Below are 23002 nucleotides of genomic sequence, written 5' to 3' on the forward strand. Positions count from 1 at the left end.
TCTGCATCTGGACGGGAGAGAAGACACTGGGGCTCACTGGAGAGAAGCCCCACAGCTGACCTGCAGGAACAAGGCAAGACTCTGTCCGCTCTCTTGAGCTCGGGCTGACCCTGACTCCTCTTGCTTCTCTACCATCGCCTTCGCTTACAGCTGTGCTTCTGCCAGTTAATATGTGTATTAACTGGAAATGCATGTATACAGAATATCCATATTTACACTGTAGTGCGCTTTGTGCTTGTGCAGCAAGACAATTTTAGTTTAAAATGATCAAAAATAAATGTTATGTAATCTATCAGACTGTTGAACTACAATCCCAGCTTCCCTCATACTAAGGATCAATCAAGATGGACACATGACAGCAGTAAGAAAGCTATTCTGAAGCAGGTTCATTACTGCATCATTGAAGATGAGAAGGAACAGTACCCAAGTGCGAATTTGTTTGAATAAGAAACTCCAATCTAGTGTGAAAATATATTTGTCATTGGTTCGTTTTCAATTTTATGATTTCTAGTCACTTTCTAAAGAAAAACCTCTCAAGAGTAAAAAAATCCTTTTTCTAAGCTCTGTGAATTTGTATGTATGCATAGCTACTGTGCTATATTTGTGAGCAAAGGATTTACAATAGGTTACTACACTGTACTACCATTGTGTAGTCCAATATACTGTGTTCAAGGTCACTATTTACAGCATTCTACTACTAAAGTATACTATACTGTACTGTTTTAAACCTTACAATGTGTTACTACAGAATAAAGATAGATAGATAGATAGATAGATAGATAGATACTTTATTGATCCCGTGAGGGAAATTGCAGTGCAACAGTAGCTTAACACACACAACACAGCCACAGTGTAACGAATTATATAATATTAGTACAATACATACAATACAATACAAGAGTTACTCACAGTCCGGACGCACAAGAACAAACTAGAACAGAACAGTACACAGAAAATCGTATCACACTCATTTCACACATATGAATATAAATATAGATGTAACTATAGATATAAATATAAATGTATTGCACAGGTCCCTGGCATATATTGCACAAAAAGTGGTTGTAAACGGGAAAAAGAAAAGAAAAAGAAAGAGAACAGATGTAGCAGTAGATGTGTAGATGCGTTAAGTCCAGAAACAGGTCGCTGTCGATGTTGCCTCTGCCAAGACGCAAGGTGGATGCGTTGTACAGTCTTATGGCAGACGGCAAGAATGACCTCCTGTAGCGCTCCCTGTCGCACCGTGGATGAATCAGTCTATTGCTGAACGTGCTCTTCATTCCTGCAAGCCTGTCATAGAGGGGATGGGGGAAGTTGTCCATGATGGCCTCTAGTTTGGACATCATTCTCCTCTCAGCCACTACCTCCAAGGAGTCCAGGTCAAACCCAATGACAGAGCTTGCTCTCCTGATGAGCTTGTTCAGCCTTTTGGAATCTACTGCTCTAATCCCAGAGCCCCAGCACACCACTGCGTAGAAAATGGCACTCGCTACCACCGACTGATAGAACATGTGTAGCATCTTACTACACACATTGAAGGACCTGAGCCTCCTCAAGAAGTAGAGTCGGCTCTGTCCCTTCTTATAGATGGCCTCGATGTTCTTAGACCATTCCAGTCTATCGTCGATGTGCACTCCCAGGTACTTGTACGAGTCCACCATCTCCACGCCACTCCCATGGATGTAGACAGGAGTAGGTTTGACCTTTTTCCTCCTGAAATCTACCACCAGTTCCTTTGTCTTTGTAACATTCAGTTCCAAGTGGTTAGCACTCTACTGTAACTTGTGTCACTCTACTACTATAGTAAACTATGGGATACTATATCTGTAACTTACCATAGGCTGCTATATCATTACAGAGCACTCCACTCTACTATTATAGTATACAGCACTGTACTATAGGCTGCTATATTACTATAGAGCACTGCACTCTACTACTATAGTATATAGCACTGTACCATAGGTTGCTATATCACTATAGAGCACTGCACTCTACTACAATAGTATACTACACTGTACCATAGGTTACTATATCACTATAGAGCACTGCACTCTAGTACTACAGTGTACAGCACCTTACCATAGGCTGCTATATCACTATAGAGCATTGCACTCTGCTACAATAGTATACAGCACTGTACCATAGGTTACTATATCACTATAGAGTATAGACCAAAGCATTCTACTATTATAGTGTACAGCACTGTACCATAGGCTGCTATATCACTATAGAGCACTGCAGTCTACTACTATAGTTTACAGCACTGGACCATAGGTTACTATATCACTATAGAGCACTAAAGTCTACTACTATAGTGTATAGCACTGAACCATAGACTGCTATATCTATGGTTATATCTATGGCTATATCATAACTGCTAGAACACTGCACTCTGCTACAATAGTGTACAGCACTGTACCATAGGTTACTATATCACTATAGAGCACGGCACTCTACTACTATAGTGTACAGTATAGTGTACCATAGGCTGCTACAGTATATCACTATAGAGCACTGCACTCTACTACTATAGTGTACAGCACTGTACCATAGGCTGCTATATCACTATAGAGCACTGCAGTCTACTACTATAGTTTACAGCACTGGACCATAGGTTACTATATCACTATAGAGCACTAAAGTCTACTACTATAGTGTATAGCACTGAACCATAGACTGCTATATCTATGGTTATATCTATGGCTATATCATAACTGCTAGAACACTGCACTCTGCTACAATAGTGTACAGCACTGTACCATAGGTTACTATATCACTATAGAGCACGGCACTCTACTACTATAGTGTACAGTATAGTGTACCATAGGCTGCTACAGTATATCACTATAGAGCACTGCACTCTACTACTATAGTGTACAGCACTGTACCATAGGCTGCTATATCACTATAGAGCACTGCAGTCTACTACTACTGCACGTGGAACGATCCTATTCCTCTCCTCCTCCAGATGGATCAAAGACTGGGCGTCGCCCTCCTGCTCCTGGGCCTGACGGTTCTTGTGGACGGACAGACTGTGGCAGCTCCGTTCACGGTGAGAGGCCTCCACGCGCTCGCTGTCTCGCGGCCGTCGACAGGCAGAGCGGTCGTGAGACACGGACGGCGCGTCGCCCTGCTCTGAGGGAAACACACCGTCAGGACCTACTTGGTAGTCTCACAGGTCGCTGAGCCTCAGACCATTTTTAATAAACGAGTAGCATCAGATGAAAAAAGACTTCATCCCCCCAAACTGCCAAGTGCATTAAAGCTGTTCGTATGAGACCTGTGAGGTACAGCTTGAACTGTCTTTATTCATTTCTATTTCTCACTCTCCACAGGGAAACATCACCCGGAACGGCTGTGGAGCTACTAGATTCTGCATTGAGACTCCCACAGGCTGTGACTCGGCCTCCGATGGAAACTGTCTCTTTGCGTCCACCGCTAGTGACACAACGAGCACCACCGGCATCTCTTTTAATCTCCAGGGAAACTCGAGCGGCTACATCGCTGCCATCTTAACAACCGCCGGCAACAACAGCACGGTACAGTATGCATTCACTAACGCCACCAGAAAGGGAGCCATCTTGGGAATCCTTGATGAACCCAGTGTCATACTCTCTGGCCTTTTAGACAGTTCACAGATGACTGAATTAAGTTTTTTTGTTTCCCAACTAAATGTGGTGGCTTTAAATGTTGCTTCTTCCTGAAAACAAATGATAATTGATGTTGTTACTCATTTACTCTGCTTTCCTTTAAAAAAAATTGTTTGAAATGTATTTACATATCAAGAAACAAGTTAAGACAGTTAAGCAGAATATAAAACAACACTCCTTCCGCAAGTAAGCTTGACAATAGACAGCAGCCTAATTAACATACTGCTGTCATGCTTCCTGTAGAGCTCCGATCCAGTCAGTACAGGGGTCTCCGGCCCTGGTCATGTTCAGCCCCAATCCAGTCAGTACAGGAGTCTCCAGCCCTGGTCCTGAAGATCTCGGATCCAGCCAGTACAGGAGTCTCCAGCCCTGGTCCTGTAGATCCCGGATCCAGTCAGTACAGGAGTCTCCAGCCCTGGTCCTGTAGATCCCGGATCCAGTCAGTACAGGAGTCTCCAGACCTGGTCCTGTCAGGAAGAGGTCTTTCCGGACCCTATGCAGACGACACAATCCAGGGTAGAGTGAGGAAACACTGGGAAAAAGGCATGTAGGATACGGGAATGAAAACAGGGGGGGAGTGTCCATGGAGTGCTGGTGGTCGGGGGAGGTGTGGCCGAGGCAAACAATCCAGGGAAATCCAAAACAGAGCAAAAGTCCAAGGCCAGGCGATCCATCCGAGACAGACGATTAAACAACCAGACAAACAAGGAAGGGCTGGAGCGCCCTTAGGAGGAGGGGATTGCGAACGTGACAGGCCCTGTAGATCCCTGATCCAGTCAGTCTTATACCTCTTTGTTGTTGCCCTATAGATAACCTGTTTTTTTTTTAAATTGTAAATATAACTCCATAAGAAAATAATAAATTTGTCACTCAGAGATTGTCTTATCGTCAGTGTGACAGTAGACATGCCTGCCTTTGCCTTGTGTCCACAGGGAGATGCCTTTGTGTGTGCTCAGAATGCTAGCGATACACTGTTCTATCACACAGTCTACTCGAGTAATGGATCCAGCCTGAGACCAAAAATTTTCAATGTAAGTGTCTTTATCTGGGGGAGGGGTCTGTACTGGAGGCAGTGCTGGGGGGTGCAGGGCATTATGGAATTCTTCTCTGTGACCTCTGAACCCTGAAGCCACAGGAGGGTGAACATCAAACAGACAAACTCTGAAACACTGACCTGTCACAGATTTTTACAAATCTGAAGACACCTAATTCAAAACAGGAGATGAGGGCCTGGAATGACTCAAACATCTTCTCCACTAGGCTTTAGAACAGCTTCTGCTCTATGGCAGTGTGCATCATAAACAGCTAACTGTGCAATGCCTCAGAACCCAATACACCTCTGCGCTATACATTTTTGATTTGGATAACAATGTATTTTTTGTTCCCTACCATAGATATGTTGTTGTCTGTCATGTATTTAGTGATTTTTATATTAGCTGTACCTACTATCACTACTTATTAAGTACTGTTATGTACTATCTTGTAATGTGCCATCTACGTTGTGTGGTGTTGCCTGGCATACTGTGTTGTGTGCTGTACTGTGCATGAAATACAAATTCCAATGTGCATGCACTATACACTCCTAGAGTGCCACGCTATTGCTGGTCCACCAGTGGCCTCCATGAGATACGCAATCGGGCAGGTGCCATAACAAATTAATTGTCAAGAAATGGTGTTCAGAAAAAGAAGAAAATCAAGATAAAGGTTAAGGGGAATGAAAGTCAAACACTCACTTGAAAATGAACTGTTCAAAGAACTGTCAAAGAAAGTTTTTGATCTCTATCTCACGTTGATGGGCTATAGATCTAATTTTTGCTCTTTCATTTCTTGTTATAAATAGCTTGAAGGTTAAGAGGGGTTGGGCTGAGAAAGGTAGTGTTGGGGCAGGTTGGTATTGGGCTGGTGTGAGTTGAGTTGACGTTGGGTTGGGGTGCGCTGATGTTAAAACGCATAGTCCTCATGACTATCATCTCTCTTTCATTCCAGAACACAGTTTACAACGTCACTGGCTCTGCAAACAATAACATAATTAGCTGCACCTTCATTGTGAGAAATCTCACCACATCAAATGGCACAGCTACAACACTCTATAACATCTCTCTGGCTGTTGGGAATTTTACACACGGTAATGTTTCTGTGTGTTCCTCCTGTTACCTGCTAGCTCTGTTTGTAAGAGGTGAAAGATCATTCCCAGACAGGAACAGACTCTCACCTTCAGTCCCAGTCGAAGTTCTTAAATCTTATCTGACATGTACAGCTTAGTTCTGGGTGGGCTTGGGCTGAGTTGAGAGAAGTAAGTGTTGTGTGAGGGTGGGGACAGTTGGGGAAGGTTACATTGTTGTTTTGCTGGTGTAATTTGAATTAGGGTAGGTTGGTGTTAGTTAAGAGGGTGTTTTATTGGGATGGGTTGAGATGAGTTGGCGTAAGGTGGGTTGAGTTGAGATAAGCTGGTGTTAGGTTGTGTTGAGTTGAGTTGGGGGAAGCTGGGCTGAGTTGGGATAAGTTGATGTTAGGTTGGATTGGGTTGAGTTGAGTTGGGGTAGGCTGGGTTAGGTTGAGATAAATTGATGTTGGGTTGGGGTGGGTTGAGTTGGGATAGGCTGGGTTGAGCAGAGATAAGTTGGTGTTGGGTTTGGGTTGGCTGAGTTTGGGTAGGCTGGGTAAGGTTGAGATAAATTGATGTTGGATTGGGGTGGGCTGAGTTGGAATAAATTGATGTTGAGGTTGGATTGGATTGAGTTGAGTTGAGTTTGGGATAGACTGGTTTGAGTTGAGATAACTCGGTGTTGGGTTGGGGTTGGTTGAGTTGAGATAGGCTGGTGTTGGGTTTGAGAGGGTTTAGTAGAGGTGGGCTATGAAAGGTGGGGCTACAAAAGATATTGTCAGTGCCACTACACATCACGTCTGGCTTGCGAAACCCATAGGAAGTAGTTGAGTCAGCATGTGTAGTCTGCAAAGGAACAAGTAAAGGTTTATTCCATGCTGAAAGGAAAAGAAATGAAACACCACATTTTGGTTAGTCTTCTTCAGGTGCCTTCTTCACACCCGAAATTGTATTTCATTCCTTTTCCTTTCAGTATGGGATAAACTTTTCCTGCTCCTTTGCATGTCTGGCTCATGGCCATTCCCAGACAAGAACACTGAGCTCTCCTGCCCAATCACATCCAACAACACAGGAGAAACACAGAGTTAACAGAGTTAACATAGAGGGACAGAGTCAAATAACACGAAACAAAAGTATTTCCATTGGATTTTCTTTCACTAAACTGTTACAATGTCAGGGGAAAAATATAGTTATATATAGTTAGAAATATAGTTATTTAATCACCACACAATGTACAGGATTCCAAGTCTTGCTTGGTGTCTCCTCAGTGAGTGCAGTACTTGGTAGCAACAGTGTGAGCCCCAAACTCATGCTTGTTTCGTAATATTTCAGGATCATTATTTAAGCCAGAAATACAATCATTCTCCAACCACACGGGTCCAAATAACCGCAGGTAGTTTCATGACTCGGCAGAGTCACTTTTCAACCAGCCCCCTTTTCAACGGCAGACAGCAGCAGCTGAGGTGGGGTGTGTTTCACTATTCACAGGCACACTGAGCGCGCCCGATGTCCGGCTCCAAACTCAGAGAAAAGTGGACATTGTGCTGTCCCTGTACAGCGCCAGCGCTCCTGCCCTCACCGCAGTGGACGGTAAGACATCTCCCTGCTTTGGCAGGATCATCAGGAGTCCATTCCTGGAATTCCATTCCCCAACACCCATTTCAGAGCAGCCCGAGCCTCTTCAAAGGCTGTGATGCCCAGGACCCCATCCATTCATTTTCTAACCCACGTGATCCAGCCAGGGTCATGCAGGGGTCAGAGTTGTTGTGCCAAACAAAGGGCGTCAGCTGCAAGTTTGTGTGTTGAGAGTCGTCTTTATTTCATATGCATATGGGAGTCTTGTTCTGGTACGCAAGACTCCAAAGACAATGCCTACAGTGCTCTTTCACACAGTGAACCAAACAATACAAGATACAATCCCACATGAATCTCTGCTTGCATCGTGGCTTTATATGGTCATTCTAGAAAGCTGACCAGTACCTATATTTTCTTTACTGCTGGATTGCGTGACAAGCAGCCCCTTCTGCTTGTAAACTGAATATACCATTTGTTCCAAGAGAGGTCACTCGGTCGATTTCCTGAGAACTATGCCAGCTATGCCTAAAGATGCAGTGTGACTATATTATCTTTTGAGACAAGACATCCTGAGACAGAGTTGGTAAAATATAAGAACAGAAATACATAGCCAACAAGATATAATACAAACTTTTAGTCAAAACTTTTAGTTCATTCCCTCAGAGTCTATCCCAGCAGGCAATGGGCGCAAGGCAGGGTACACCAGTCAATTAAAGGGCACAGACAGATACAGACAATAGTACACTCACACCAGGGCCAGTACCCACCAGCAAGGCTTTGGGTGGTAGGACGAAACCGAGAAGACACACAAACTCCACCTAGGTAGCAACCCAGGTTGTTAATAGTGAAGGAAGATAGTACAGGGCAGGTGGCCATTCCACATTCAAGACACCCTCGTTTACCCTGAGGCTGTTCAGGCAGAACGTGCCTGTTTAGTTGGGAGATTCAGTTAAATCTGAATTCCTCAATCACACCCTCTGATTGTTAGGGTTAATTGTCATATTCACGCACACAGTCACAGCGATACCTGCGGTGAGCCTATTGTGAGACGTCACTTTCATTTGGGGCCATACAGCGAGTTACCAGCTGATGTGGTCGGAAATTTTGTGGGTAGTGTTAGGTCACCTGGAGTCAGACACGGGAGAACATACAGACTCCACCCAGATAGCACCCCAGGGCCAGGGCTGTGAGACAGCAATGAAAAGTGCAAGAAAAGTTTAAAAGCACACCTTTGAACCATGGGGTGGAGCGGTGGCTTTGTGGCTGAGGATCTGTGCCTGTGGCTGGAAAGTTGCCGGTTCAAATCCTGCAGCCGGTAGAGGAATCCTACTCTGTTGGGCTCCTGAGCAAGGCCCTTAACCCCAGCTGCTCCAGGGGTGCTGTATAAATGGCCGACCCTGCGCTCTGACCCCCAGCTTCTCTCCCTATCTGTGTGTCTCATGGAGAGCCTACGCATGCTGACGCAGCTACCCACCTGAACTTATTATTATTATTATATTAAACATTAAAAGATACCTCTCTAGGACTGGCAGTAGTGAAATGCAACAGTAAAAATAGTTCATATTTTATTCCTTTTATTATTTTTTATTATTTGATTTTAATTTTTGCAACGCTAAGAAAACCATTCCATGTCCCAAACCTTCATACAAATCCATGCAGATGTTTTTATATTTGTTCAATGACTGTGAAATTTTCATTCAAGCTTAGTAGACATATTAGAGAAGACATAAAAAGCAGAAGTTACATTCTAGGTGTGCCGTGCTTCAAGGAAGCAGCTTTTGAAGAAGACGGTTTGTTGGGGTTTGTTTTTCCCTGTTTTTATTCTGGATTTTTCTTTCTACTGTGTGTTCTATATACAGACATATAAAAAAACCTTAAACTTCAGTCAGGATGTCCAAGGGGTTCCTTTGAATTCAAGACCCTAACCAGGCCTGTACTGCACATGCTTTCCAAAATAATTCAAGGTATTAACGGGTGCTCCACTCCAGGAAGATATTAGCCCCGGATTCAATATGGGGGAGAGGGTGTATTTAAGGTGCATTTTGTGGACCTGTGCTCTGAGATTAGATCACTTTCAATTTCCTGTGTATCCCCCCACTGTAGGTCCCATTTATCATCCAGATTGCGGGTTTCAGGTAAACAAGAGACATTCAAACACTGAGCAGCACATCTACAGGTGGAGCAGTGGCACTGTGGCTGAGGATCTGTGCCTGTGGCTGGAAGGTTGCTGGTTCAAATCCTGCAGCTGGTAGAGGAATCTTACTCTGTTGGGCCCCTGAGCAAGGCCCTTAACCCCAACTGCTCCAGGGGTGCTGTATAAATGGCCGACCCTGCACTCTGACCCCCAGCTTCTCTCCCTGTCTGTGTGTCTCATGGAGAGTGTGCTGGGGTCTGTGAAAAGACAAATTCATAATAGAAATTGTGTATGGCCAATAAAGTGATCTTATCTTAAAACCATAACGGAGACATTTCATATATGCTTGCACAGAGTGTTGAACTTTGGTTCCTAATGCTAGAAATTGTATATGACCAATAAAGTGATAAAAAAGGGGCTAAAAGATCATTTCATTTCTTTTGCTTGGTTGTAATGCCTGTGTTGTATTTTGTTGGTTTATTTTTGTAGAAATATTCTTTAAGAGTTATGACAGGACCCCCTTTGAGAAACAAGATGGTGTACCGTATCTTGGGGGGGCTTTATCCTGTTAAGGAATGTAGCAAGTAATGAGCCGAGGTGCTCTGTACTGCCTGGAGCTGAACATTTAAACTGTGCAGTGGACCCACCTCATGTGTTATTGTATATTAACACACGGCACGTGTGATTCCGTGCAAGATCAAATGCAGGTGAACTCACATGTTTATTCACCTGTAGACTGTGTTTTTTTTTTGCTGGAACTGGTTAGCCTTGTCCTGAAATAACTACAGCTGCTCTCACACTCAGAAGGTAGCGTCTCTCTGTTGCTTCTGCTCTCTGCAGGGATGCTGATCCTGGTGTCTGGGCTGATCTTTGGGATGTACTAGCGAGGACCAGATCAGACCTTCGAGCCTGTGGGGGTGCTTTGTACAATTCTAGTCAGTGTTTACCTTTGAAAAAAAAACACCTTTACTGATTTAACTGAATTCCCAAATGGAATACAGCTCAGGAGAGGAGAATACATGATTAGAGAAATGGAAATTTAGTCACTGAATTTGGTATGGACTCCACTCTCTGATGCACCTGTTCCCAATCCTGATTGGTTTTGTTCCAGCCGAGCCCTCAGCTACACAATCTAACCCCTCATTGACAATACTAATACTAATACTGAAACTAATACTGATACTAACACTAATACTGACACTGATACTAATACTAATAACACTAATACCAATACCAATATCAACACCAACACTAAATGGAGTTTATAACAAAAGTTCGGGAGGGATGACAACAACCAAGCTCAATCGGACTCAGCTGTCAGTAATTAGCAATCGCTCCTGACAATCCATTCCTCTCCCAAACGCTGTAAACACCTACGAGATCCCTATCTCTCTATCTCTCTCTCTTGCACGTCTCTTGCATCCCACCTCCACCTCTGCAGCTGCCCCTTGGCCACCCTGCTTGGAGGTCCTGGTCTCCTTGTCCCCTGGCCGGGAGGTCCGCCCTCAGCCAAGCGGGTTAGGCCACAATTTCGCTCCATGACGCTTGATTCTTGCGTGGTGTCATTCCTCGTGAATTGGCCTTTAGTTCCAGCAACGGCGGGATTTGTCGCCCTTTAGTTTGGAGGAGGAGGAGTGAAGAGGAGATAGCGAGGGGACCCGCACTATCGCCTAGCAGGACAAAGGGGCGAAAGGGAATAAGGGGACCCCTCTTATATAGGGCAACACAGTCAGGGTCAAGGGTGAGGGGGTAGCAGTGCAGTCCAACACCGAGAATGTGGGGGTAGCGGGACGCTACAGTATGATTACCCATTAACTAGCAAGTCCTTTATTCCTTTCGTCCTGTGTTGAGACATTGCTTCAAGAGCCGAATTACAGTATACCCCTCCTCAGTCCAGGAAAAAGGATAACCCCTGGTTAAAACACGAGCGCCTGCCGTGAACTGCCGTCTCCACGGATTGTTTACAGTCTGGCAGCCCTGTAATTTATCGGTCATGCCAATCAAGTTCTTTGAGTTTGAATCCGGGTGCCTTGTGTTTTGTTCAGCCTCTTCAAACTTCAGGAGTGACAGATGCACATTTGGGCAGATAAGGCTGTTGTTAAGGTGCTTGATAAGGAAGTTACGATTGTCATCCAAAATGTAGCTGATAAACTTACACCCCCGGTGTTTGGGCGAAAGTGAAAAGAATTTTTGACGGAAGTTATTTTGCATTTCGACTTTTCAAACACTGAGACCGAAGGGTTTAATCAAAGAACTGGATTTACAGGTTGTGTTGTAACCGTGTCAGTTTACAACAGGGGTGGGGAACCTTTTTTCTGCCAAGGGCCATTTGGATATTTATAACATCATTCGCGGGCCATACAAAATTATCAATTTAAAAATTAGCCTGCTATATTTGGTCAAACATTTAATTAACTCACCCCTAATGTGATGGCTGGAACTGCCTCTCTTTGGCGAGGCGTGTGATGTTAGCTGGTATTGATGATGTTGCTACTCGCAACTGCTTTTCCAGGTTTGCGTCGGTCAGTCTGGAGCGCAGTCGATCAAACAGCCACTTGCTATCATTGAGTTCCCTGACAGGTTTTCCCTTCACCTCCATGAACTGCTTGACTTCATCCCGCAGTTCGTAAAAAACAGTGTGTTAACACTTTAGCAACGTGTACACTCCCAGCCTGCCTGGCACTGACTGCCCTCTGAGTCACCGCAATACAGGCAGACGGGCCGCGGGCAGCCGGCGAGAAGCATGCGTGTCTGTCCCGTCATGTACTCGTATGTGTCCTGTCTATCCCGTAATGGACGTTCCTAGCTTGTCCCTCAAAATTTACGTTATTATTATGATTCACTTAATATAAATGTATGTTGCTATGAAAAAAGTTCCTAGATTTATTGAATTTCAAGTCCCGCCCGCATAGGGCTGGGCGATATGGCCAAAAACATTATCACGATAAAACATTTCATATAAGTTGATATCGATAATTATCACGATAAATGTCAAATCATTATTTCTTTCAAGTTTAAAGGCAGATTTTTTTCTCCTGAGTGAAAGTTGAAGAAACCAGACAGTTAATAGGTGAATTAAACAACTCTTTATTTTAAGAACACATCACTTGCCAAACAGCAGAAACATTAAACAAATCTGTAAGCTGCCCGGTCTGCAACACGCACGCGCACTCGCGCCGTATTTAGTGCGCATGCGCGTATCATGCGTGAAGCATGAACATTGATCGCACTTTTGTTAAAATTATATCGAGGAAAATTATATCGCGATAATTATCGTTATCGAATTATCGCCAGGCTCTACGCCTGCGGTTGCCTTGGCAGGGCCAGACCAAATGATTTCGCGGGCCGGACGTTCCCCACCCCTGGTTTACAAGGATGTTTTTTTTAATTAAATATTTGTCGTCCGGGATGTGTGAATACCTGTTGATTGTCTTTAGACAGATGATGTGATAAAAAAAAAAGTTTTTCATTATCTTTAGGACTTGACGGTAAACACCAGTGTTCCTTTATGTACATCTTGTCGGAACTGTTTTCTCAAAGTGTGATTAAATGGATACCGATATTTCGAATTACCCGCAGGTTTTGAACTCATGAATTTGTATATTAGAGACCAGTGATGTGCGGAGAACTGAGAGATATTTTAATGTAGCCTAACATAACATCACTTTATTAGCCACATACAATTTCTTGCATTAGGAATTCATCTTTTCTCAGACCCCAGCTTGCTCTCCATGAGACACACAGACAGGGAGAGAAGCTGGGGGTCAGAGCGCAGGGTCAGCCATTGTACAGCACCCCTGGAGCAGCTGGGGTGAAGGGCCTCGCTCAGGGGCCCAACAGAGTAGGATTCCTCTGCCGGCCGCGGGATACAAACCAGCAAACTTCCAGCCACAGTGCTACCGCTCCGCCCCGTGTATGCGCCCAGATATGGATTAATGATTAGTAGGGGACAAGTTTGGCAGGGACGAGTCAAAGTCGGTAAAAATACGACCCGTTTCGGACGAGTCAAAGTCGGTAAAAATACGACCTGTAGGTTTCGCAGCCTGCCGTGTGCTGTTCCATTTTTTTCTTCTTAGAATCGGATGCAAATGATCCCAGATGCTTAAATCTGCTAATCTAGATGTTAACTTCACAGACCATTTAACCCCCTGCAGCGCACCAACGCTCTCGAGGCGGCGAGTTTGTTCAGTGTTTAGTTAGCTCCACCCCACACGCGACTCGCGAGAAACATTTTCTAACTAGCGAGCCTTCAAACAGGATGCTTTACCCCGTTTGTGTTACAGCAGGCAATTTTCTTTTCATTTCAGGTTGCTCAAGACTGCGATGCCGTTTGTCTTTGCAGGAGCATATGGCATAAGTGCAAACTGCAAAAACAGATAAAGCCCTTAATGCATGAATAATAGTCGTTGAATACTGTTCTTCTTTGGAATACATCCATTTTACCCGACAGAGTGGGCAACTGTACCATCGTAGCCACCGTAGCGGTTATGAGCTGTGAGGAAGGGAAGACTTTTAAGACAGTTTCTCCGAATACTTATTAGTTTAATATACCGCATACATTTTACACAGTTTAATCCAGCCAAAGCGAAGAACAACATTTAATAAAGAGTACAAAAAGAAAATAGTGCAGACGTGTTATTTTAATTTTACGTTCCTGGCCAGTCACAGACTTGACAAGGGCACAACTGGCAAACAGATTTGGGATTCGGTAAGGACTCCATGACCTGCATCTTTTGCAGGAGGTAGCTCAAGCAAACCTTCAAGACTGGGCGTCCATCCCAAGATCTGTAGTCTTGCGAAGACCACGCAGAGGCGTGGCTCCTGTTGTGTTAACGCTACTGAACAGTATATCGGGTTTATTTTGGAAATCCCTCTAAAGTTTTTCATGCAGAATTGATTACTTTTTTTCCCTTCTCCGTGTGCCCTTGTCTGTGCATCTCGTTGTGCGATTTGAAGTTTGTTAAACCTTGATATCGGATCGAAACACGGCCGTTCCGGACACCCGGTGTGCTAAGGAGTTCTGATCCGTTTTGAACGGAATACCGTTTATGGGGGGGGGGGTGATGAATTTCAATTACTAGTTTTCCGTTAAAAAAAAACAAAACTGGGGCACATCGAAATGACAATGTACGGCGCTCCAGTACGGCCAGGATAGAGGAATGAGTCAGAATTCCATGGGTTGATCCCGAAAAGAGGAGACTGTTTGGTCATCAACTCATTGCGCACTGCAGGAGACAATCACAGCCTACTCTGCTAAGACTGGTTTGGGGAAAGAGGAAATTTCAGCTGGACTTGTCAAGGTTTATAACACACAACCTATATCCCTGAGAGACCCGTTAGTGTCTAGAGTATTATATTATAGTCTGATTAGTAGATACTGCTTTCCTTCTATAAGTTAGTTTTAGCTTAATCAAGAGACACGTTTTTTTTTTTTGGTAATACGGCTTCAGTACTTTAATCCTCAGAGCCTAAAGTTTTGTTCTCTTTTTTTTATGTGCCGAAATGATGAGCCGTATTGCTCACAGTGACTAGTGCATTTTGTCTTTTCGGCTTTCGGTGGGTTTCACCGATGCCGTTTCCGCTCAGATAAGATTTTACCTCACGCATAAAAGTGCCTCTTTCATAACAAATATATCTGCGCTTTTATAAAAAGAAACGAGGACGGTCGATCAGCGGCGGGTCCCGAAGGGGCTCGCCAGAATCAGCGCTGATAATCTTCTTCAGCGTCCGGGTAACTCGGATCCTCAGAACTGCACCCCGACGAGCAGCCCAGCTACCAGGACTAACAGCCCTGCGGAGAGCAGAAACAACAGAGAAATGTCATCTTCTGAGTGTCATGGACGCCGTAGTTGCTTCCGGACACGATTCACCAGTTCCTGCATAAAACCAGTCTGCAGGTAAACAGACGTGGGTACAGCTTTGTCTTGCCTGTCAGACGTGCATTAGCCCGAAGCTCATATTCTGGGTGTTAATGTACACCAACAAACAGGGTGGATTCACTGTGCAGTTAAAATGTTCGACTCCAGGCTCATTACTAACGAGTGTAACGCATATGGCCGACAATACTGCTTGTGCGTGCCGGCTTGCCAGCGCGGTGACGTCACTGCCCTTCCCTGTGAGTCGCAGGGACCACAGCCGCGGGGTTGTGGGGAGGTCTCCCTTTAGCTCAGCTGGCTGGGTCCCTGTTGAGTGATGCTGGAGGCCTGGGTTCAAGTCCCCAGCGGTGGTGGTGGGGGGGGATGACCTGACTTGAGGCGGGAGCAGTGAGGGCGCATACCCACCCGAACCCAAGAGCATTCCACCTTGTTTCTTGGCAGCATAAAAAGAACCCTTGAGATGCATCACTTGACTCGCAAGGGGTCTTTTTAGAACGCTGGTGCAATATTGATACATGCAGTGAACGGACGAAACGGAACATAGGTGTCACGAATTGAAAAAAGAAAAGCAAACCCGCGGTAAATCGAAAACACGCACAGTACAGATGCCACATAAGGTATCTGGAAAAAAAGCAATCTCAGCGTTTCTGAGTGTATTTTGATTCCAGTGCCCCAAACAATTTCACTTTCAAGCTCATTTGCGGGTGAGGCCCACGTCCCTCGGGAACCCTGGGGTGAAAGGCTTGAGGATGCTCAGATCATGGCCTCTCCTCACCCTGGACCTCATTCCAGTTGCCGTTCGCTTGTCTGATGGGGGTCTCCAGACGGTTCCCGCGGAAACCGCGGAACCGGCCTGCACAGCAGGACTGAACGGCTACCGGCCCGTCACACGACCCGCAGCGGCTCGTGCACAGTCCCGCGAGGGGAGCCGGGGCTCCTACTCCCTGTACCGCCGGGATGACACGCAGCTCACCGTGCATGGCCACGAAGGCAGGCCTGTTCCCACCGGAAGGAGCAGTGGTATTCGTAGAGCTTGTGCTCAGTAGATTCACCGTGCCGTTACTTTGAACTCTTAATGTTGCGGTCCCGAGTTGCCCTGCAGATTGAAACACACACCGCATGAGTCTCCGCTCTCAGGCACAAGGCTAGGTCGGTCCAGGATGGGACGCCAGTCCGTCCTGTAGATATCTGGCTCCGGCCTGGGGTCACGGATCTGGTCTCCTGACCTGGCCTTAGAGAATTTCAGAAGGGACATCTGTTGTTGTATGTGACACCGCAAAAATAGCTCAAAGGCGGGACAACATCTTCCAGAATTACCACTGGACCATAAGTAGAATGTGGGCTCTTAAACCCCCATTCGTGGTAATAAAATGGCTGGACTGGGATTGTAAACACCTCTCTAAAACCGTTGCAATTCGGGGGGCAGTGTGGGAAATCCACCTTGTGTACCTCTCCTCAAACTCAATTCAAAGACTCAGGAACTTTAATGGCAGTCAGACTGTCCTGGAGATGGCATATAAAAGCATCCTGGCATCTGACATGACAGCTTGGTATGGAAACCCTGGGGTTGAAAAGCAAAACCAAAGACACATTTCCACAGCAGTGGACAGTAAAGTATCTATCTATCTCAAGCCTTCACTGGAAGGTGCTGTAACTCCTTGCATCCCTACAATCCACACAGACACAAGAGCCACAGGCACACACGCTCACAGTTCACGCCAGGGCCAGGTTTCCCAGAAGCCAACTGACCCACCAGCATGGCTTTGGACTGTGGGAGGAAACTGAAGCGCCTGGAGGCGCCGTTTGCTGATGGAAATTCCTTTGGTAAGGAAGCCTGACGTGGCCAGCTTGTAAAGGCGGCAGGCACTGATCGTTTATCACAATAGATCAATCACCTAAAGTCTCCTTACAGCTCATTTCACCAACAGCCCCTTACACAGAGCTCAGGGTAGAGCTTCTTACAGCAGAACCTCAGAGTCTGATCTCAGCATCTCAAATCTGGGTCAGAAGGAAACCTACTAACAAGCTGAGCAGAGAGGTTGGAAGCAATCGGTTTGATGGGGGTTTCTCAAAACGCTCTGTCTCCATTCTGGGCAAGGGGCTCAGTGTGAGACTGTTCCCGTCTGGGAATGATCCCGTGATCCTGTGGAATCATGTCATGATGATGTAATCAAGCTTTAGAGGCTGAGTTGCCCGCTGTTTGTTGAAACTGACGTTCTTTACCATTTACAAACGGAGCTAGCACAATAACAGGAGGGACACACCACCACAGAAACATTACCGTTCACTAAACTCCCAACAGCCAGAGAGATGGAATATTGTGCTATAGCTCTGTCCCTTGTGATGCTGAGATCTCTCACAATGAAGGCGCACTTAATGACATTGTTCGTGGTTGTGCCGGTAATGTTGCCAACTGTGTTCTGAAATGAAAGAGAGACAATACTCATGAGGATTTATCAACGTCACTTTGAACTCCTTGTCAAAACACAGGTCTTTCGCAGATATCCTGACTGTACACAGAGAGACCGTGTTTGTGAAAGTAGTTGAGATTTAATCATTTCATTTTTTCATAGTGTAGCTTTGTTGGAAGGAAAATGCCCAGAAACACCCAGTGACGTAACAATAGTGAAGATAGTGGAATGCAGTAACCGTCCGCCCCAGCTCCCCTGATAATTCCTGTCCAAAATCTCAACTCTCAGAGCTAGCACAACCAGAGCTGGTCTCAACCCAGACTCCACACAGCATAGCTGCCCCATGATCAACCCAGCTGAATTCACAGCACCCCAACACCCACACTTGCCAGCTCAACTCAACCCAAGCCAACACCAGCCTAGCTCAACTCAATTCCCACCCCCCTCGCTGTGTTTCTCAACTCAACCCACCTTAACACCAAACTGTGTCAACTCATGTTAATCCACTCCACCCTAAACCAATAACAAGCCAGCACAGCCGGACACCAACACAGCTCAATAGATAGCAAACCAGCACGGCCCCACCGTCTACAAAAATAGAAAAAAAACCCAAGCTAATGGAAGAGAGATTAAACAAGACCTTATAATAAAGGGCAAGAGAGATCATGGTCCAAAATGCATCTCTAGACATGAGATAAAGGTGAACAAATGAACACTGAGAAATAACTTCAAAGAAGATCATTTTGGAAGAGTGAATCTCTTTAAAGTCCTCTTATCTCTTGATCTAGTTCATATTCACGAAAGGTTCCTGGGGCACCTTGGCTGTTTACCCTCCTTTTTAACAGGCTGGTGAAAAGAACTGAGCAATTCCTGATCGGTTTTTAAGCACCACTGGGCTATTGCAAAGCCCCAGCATTGTCATTCACAGCATTTCTCCTTTTTCCTGTACTGTATATCGATCCATTTCCATCTGCTTCTCCTAGAGAGGCTCAAGGATGATTTAACAGAGCTTTGTCTTTACACATCCTGTTGGGAAATCCTCAAGTTGCACCTGTCCTTCAAGAGGAAATTTCTCATGTCCATCAAGGGAACAAATGAGAGGAGAGAACACAAGTGTTCATGAGACAAGGGGCAACAAAATGGTGGCTGGGACCTGCCTGCAAAAAAGCCAGATTTCTGGTGGCTTGCCTGACTTTCATGCCTCCTCTTCTTTCCACCGGTAGATTGCTGGTGCGCGTGACGGCTCATACATGCTTCATGCTTCACTGACAGAGTTGATGCTGTGGTTTCCCAATTCGAGCCCGGGAGGCCACTAAGGATGTAGATGTTCCCGCAACCAACACCTAAACGTCCATCTTTCAAAACACCGTGCCTTGTGGCATGAAGAAAGAGATTCTCACGTCACCGTGGCGATCGGCCGTATTAACATCCGGGACGGGTCAGTGTTTCACACTCTGTCGGCTTCATGTCTGCCTTCCTGTTACTACTTGGATAATAGCTCAAAAAACAGAACCTCTGAAACCCCTAATCCCCATCCCCTCAACCTCCCAGCACTGCCTCCAGTACAGACCTCCCCCCAGATAAAGACACTTACATTGAGAATTTCTGGACTCAGGCTGGATCCATTACTCGAGTAGACTGCGCGATAGAACAGTGTATCGCTTGCGTTCTGAGCACACACAAAGGCATCTCTCTGTGGACACAAGGCAAAGCCAGGCATGTCTACTGTCACACTGACGATAAGACAATCTCTTAGTGACAAATTTATTATTTACTTATGGAGTTATATTTACAAAAAGATCAGCTGCGAGAAGGCAACAGCAAACAAGTGACTGATGGGATCAGGGATCTACAGGGCTGGAGACCCCTGTACTGACTGGATCAGGGTCTTACAGGACCAAGGCTGGAGATCCATGTACTGACTGGATCGGGGCTGAACATGACCAGGGCTGGAGACTCCTGTACTGACTGGATCAGGGCTGTACAGGACCAGGGTTGGAGACTCCTGTACTGAGTGGATCAGGGTCTTACAGGACCAGGACTGGAGACTCCTGTACTGACTGGATCTGGGTCTTACAGGACCAGGGTTGGAGACTCCTGTACTGACTAGATCAGGGCTGTACAGGACCAGGGTTGGAGACTCCTGTACTGACTGGATCAGGGTCTTACAGGACCAGGGTTGGAGACTCCTGTACTGAGTGTATCAGGGTCTTACAGGACCAGGGCTGGAGATCCCTGTACTGACTGGATTGGGGCTCTACGGGACCAGGGTTGGAGACTCCTGTACTGACTGGATCAGGACTCTACAAGACTAAGAATGAAGACTCTTGGAATAAACACACAAAGACTGCAGAATCATCATCAGATACAGTGTATGTCTTGACGGACCAAGATGGAGAAATGTAGAAGAAATTAGTAGGCAGCAACCTAAATGTCTGAAGGACAGTAATAAGCAGTTTAGGTAAATAAAGGCACTTAATTAAAAAAAAATATATTATTGTTTTTACTGCAACAAAAGCCCACCATCCATTCTTAACCTGCAGTTCCCTTGTGGGTGTGTTTTGTGCCGGTGATTAAAATCAGGAAACGAGCAACGATAATCTGCAGCAACTCAGAGGACACCCACTCCGGTCCTTTCTACTGGGGGGAAGGGGATTGAAATAAACATTCTGGCTCAACGAGATGGGGAGAACATGAAAATGGCAACCTCACGCCAACTGGAGGTTTCGTTGAGGATTCCCAAGATGGCTCCCTTTCTGGTGGCGCTACTGAATGCATACTGTACCGTGCTGTTGTTGCCGGCGGTTGTTAAGATGGCAGCGATGTAGCCGCTCGAGTTTCCCTGGAGATTAAAAGAGATGCCGGTGGTGCTCGTTGTGTCACTAGCGGTGGACGCAAAGAGACAGTTTCCACCGGAGGCCGGGTCACAGCCTGTGGGAGTCTCAATGCAGAATCTAGTAGCTCCACAGCCGTTCCGGGTGATGTTTCCCTGTGGAGAGTGAGAAATAGAAATGAATCAAGACAGTTCAAGCTGTACCTCACAGGTCTCATACGAACAGCTTTAATGCACTTGGCAGTTTGGGGGGATGAAGTCCTTTTTCATCTGATGCTACTCGTTTATTAAAAATGGTCTGAGGCTCAGCGACCTGTGAGACTACCAAGCAGGTCCTGACGGTGCGCTTCCCTCAGAGCAGGGCGACGCGCCGTCCGTGTCTCACGACCGCTCTGCCTGTCGACGGCCGCGAGACAGCGAGCGCGTGGAGGCCTCTCACCGTGAACGGAGCTGCCACAGTCTGTCCGTCCACAAGAACCGTCAGGCCCAGGAGCAGGAGAGAAACACTGAGTCTTTGATCCATCTGGAGGAGGAGAGGAATAGGATCGTTCCACGTGCAGTAGTAGTAGACTGCAGTGCTCTATAGTGATATAGCAGCCTATGGTACAGTGCTGTTCACTATAGTAGTAGAGTGCAGTGCTCTATAGTAATATAGCAGCCTATGGTACAGTGCTGTACCCTAAAGTAGTAGAGTGTAGTGCTCTATCATGATATAGCAGCCTATGGTACAGTGCTAGTAGTACGTTATAGCAATATAGTAACCTCCTCCTCCTTCTTTGTCCTTCAGATGAGACTTAAAACATAGGTCCTGACTCTCCATGATCACTTAATATCCCAGGATGTTTCTCAAAAAGAGTAGGGATGTTGCCCTGGTGTTTTGGCCAAATTTCCACCTGGCCTTTACCAATCATGGCCTCCTAATAATCTCCATCTCTGAACTGACTTCATCACTCTGGTCTCCTCCCCACTGAGAGCTGGTGTGTGGTGAGTGTACGCAAGCACTCTGGCTGCTATTGCATCATCCAGGTGGGGCCACACATTGTTGGTAGTGGAGGGAATCCCCATTACCTGTAAAGCGCTTTGAGTGGAGTGGCCAGAAAAGTGCTATATAAGTGTAAGGAATTACTAGTGTTAACCTATAGTACATTGTAGCTGTAAAATGTAGTAACCCATAGAAGCATGCAGTGCCCTATAGCGACATAGTAACACTATACACTATACACTATAGTAGTACAGTATAGTAACCTATAGTAGAGAGAAGTACCCTACACATAGTACAGTACAAGTACATGTAGTACAGTAGTATAGTGGTAAGCTGTAATAGAAAGCAGTAGTTCATACTGTAGTAACATAGTAACCTACCATACAATACAGTGTTGTACACTATAGAAGTAGAGTATTGTAACCTATAGTAGAGAGCAGTACCCAATAGTAACATAGTAACCTATAATATTGTACGGTGTAGTATAATATAGTAGCAGAGTGTAGAAACATATAGAAGAGTGCAGTACTCAACAGTAACAACATAACCTATAATACTGTACAGTGCAGTAACTGACATTAGAGTGCAGCACTGTATTGTAACACAGTAACGTATAGAACAGTCCACTACTACAGTGTAGTACCCTATAGTAACATAGTAACCCACTGTGCTATTTACACACAGGATAGACATTTCTTATTTAAACATCTTCCTAATTTGGTATCATTCTTTCTTATCTGCGGTGACGCAGTTGGGAGTCTTCTTCACTGCTGTTATGTGTCCATCTTGATTGATCCTTAGTATGAGGGAAGCTGGGATTGTAATTCGACAGTCTGATAGATACGTACTGTAACATTTATTTTCTGTCATTTTAAACTAGAAATCTCCTGCTGTACAACCACAAAATGCACCTACAATACATATTCTGTACACATGCGTTTCAAGTTAATACGCATCCGCACATATCTGCTGTAAAAGCTGAGTGTGCAGAAGCACAGCTGTAAGCGAAGGCGATGGTAGAGAAGCAAGAGGAGTCAGGGTCAGCCTGAGCTCAAGAGAGCGGACAGAGTCTTGCCTTGTTCCTGCAGGTCAGCTGTGGGGCTTCTCTCCAGTGAGCCGCAGTGTCTTCTCTCCCGTCCAGATGCAGAATGACAGGTTCCTGAAAAGGCTGTGCCTTTTTGTACCAGGTGTTACACAAAAGAGGGAGGTCCTTAATTATTAATAATCATTCTTCTAAGAAAGATTTGGGACATCTTCCTTCTTGATATTTATGGAACATCTCTTCCTTGTTTATTACTGGAATCTCTATATTATAAGCGGTTAAGTGCATCAGAGACATACAAACCAGTTACAATGCATCAGGTATTTTTACAAGGGTCATTTTTCATGGGGAGGCAGGTGTTTTTAACCCCCACACTGAAAAATCTACACCTTTAC

General features: G+C 45.4%; 2 protein-coding genes across 2 annotated transcripts; one reads left to right on the top strand and one right to left on the bottom strand.

Annotated features, from left to right (window-relative positions):
- Window positions 1–15164, top strand: LOC148833601 (ferric reductase 1-like). The gene is made up of 7 exons (XM_088915564.1): window positions 1–73; window positions 2969–3052; window positions 3336–3539; window positions 4583–4681; window positions 5637–5775; window positions 7243–7344; window positions 13771–15164. The coding sequence occupies exons 2-7, from the start codon at window positions 2969–2971 to the stop codon at window positions 13818–13820; spliced, it is 678 nt and encodes a 225-aa protein (XP_088771690.1). The 5' UTR covers window positions 1–73; the 3' UTR covers window positions 13821–15164.
- Window positions 13985–22727, bottom strand: LOC148833602 (ferric reductase 1-like). Its single transcript, XM_088915563.1, has 7 exons — window positions 22641–22727; window positions 21023–21106; window positions 20536–20739; window positions 19345–19443; window positions 17621–17759; window positions 16313–16435; window positions 13985–15254 (listed from the first exon to the last, which is right to left on the bottom strand). Exons 2-7 carry the CDS (start codon window positions 21104–21106, stop codon window positions 15208–15210), a joined length of 696 nt encoding a protein of 231 aa, XP_088771689.1. The 5' UTR covers window positions 22641–22727; the 3' UTR covers window positions 13985–15207.
- Window positions 22728–23002: the final 275 nt, after the last annotated feature.

The sequence above is a fragment of the Atractosteus spatula genome, chromosome 5 (genome assembly GCF_055471065.1).
Source record: "Atractosteus spatula isolate fAtrSpa1 chromosome 5, fAtrSpa1.hap1, whole genome shotgun sequence".
Lineage (NCBI taxonomy): Eukaryota > Metazoa > Chordata > Actinopteri > Semionotiformes > Lepisosteidae > Atractosteus > Atractosteus spatula.

Excerpts from the sequence above, each read along its gene's own strand:
- LOC148833601 (XM_088915564.1), top strand. The coding sequence starts at position 2,969 with ATGGATCAAAGACTGGGCGTCGCCCTCCTGCTCCTGGGCCTGACGGTT. Across the intron at positions 3,053-3,335 it reads CTGTGGCAGCTCCGTTCACG|GGAAACATCACCCGGAACGG; the intron begins GTGAGAGGCCTC and ends CACTCTCCACAG. Across the intron at positions 3,540-4,582 it reads CCGCCGGCAACAACAGCACG|GGAGATGCCTTTGTGTGTGC; the intron begins GTACAGTATGCA and ends TTGTGTCCACAG.
- LOC148833602 (XM_088915563.1), bottom strand. The coding sequence starts at position 21,106 with ATGGATCAAAGACTCAGTGTTTCTCTCCTGCTCCTGGGCCTGACGGTT. Across the intron at positions 16,436-17,620 it reads TGTTGGGAGTTTAGTGAACG|GGCAACTCGGGACCGCAACA; the intron begins GTAATGTTTCTG and ends TTCAATCTGCAG. Across the intron at positions 15,255-16,312 it reads TGCCTTCGTGGCCATGCACG|GGCTGTTAGTCCTGGTAGCT; the intron begins GTGAGCTGCGTG and ends TGCTCTCCGCAG.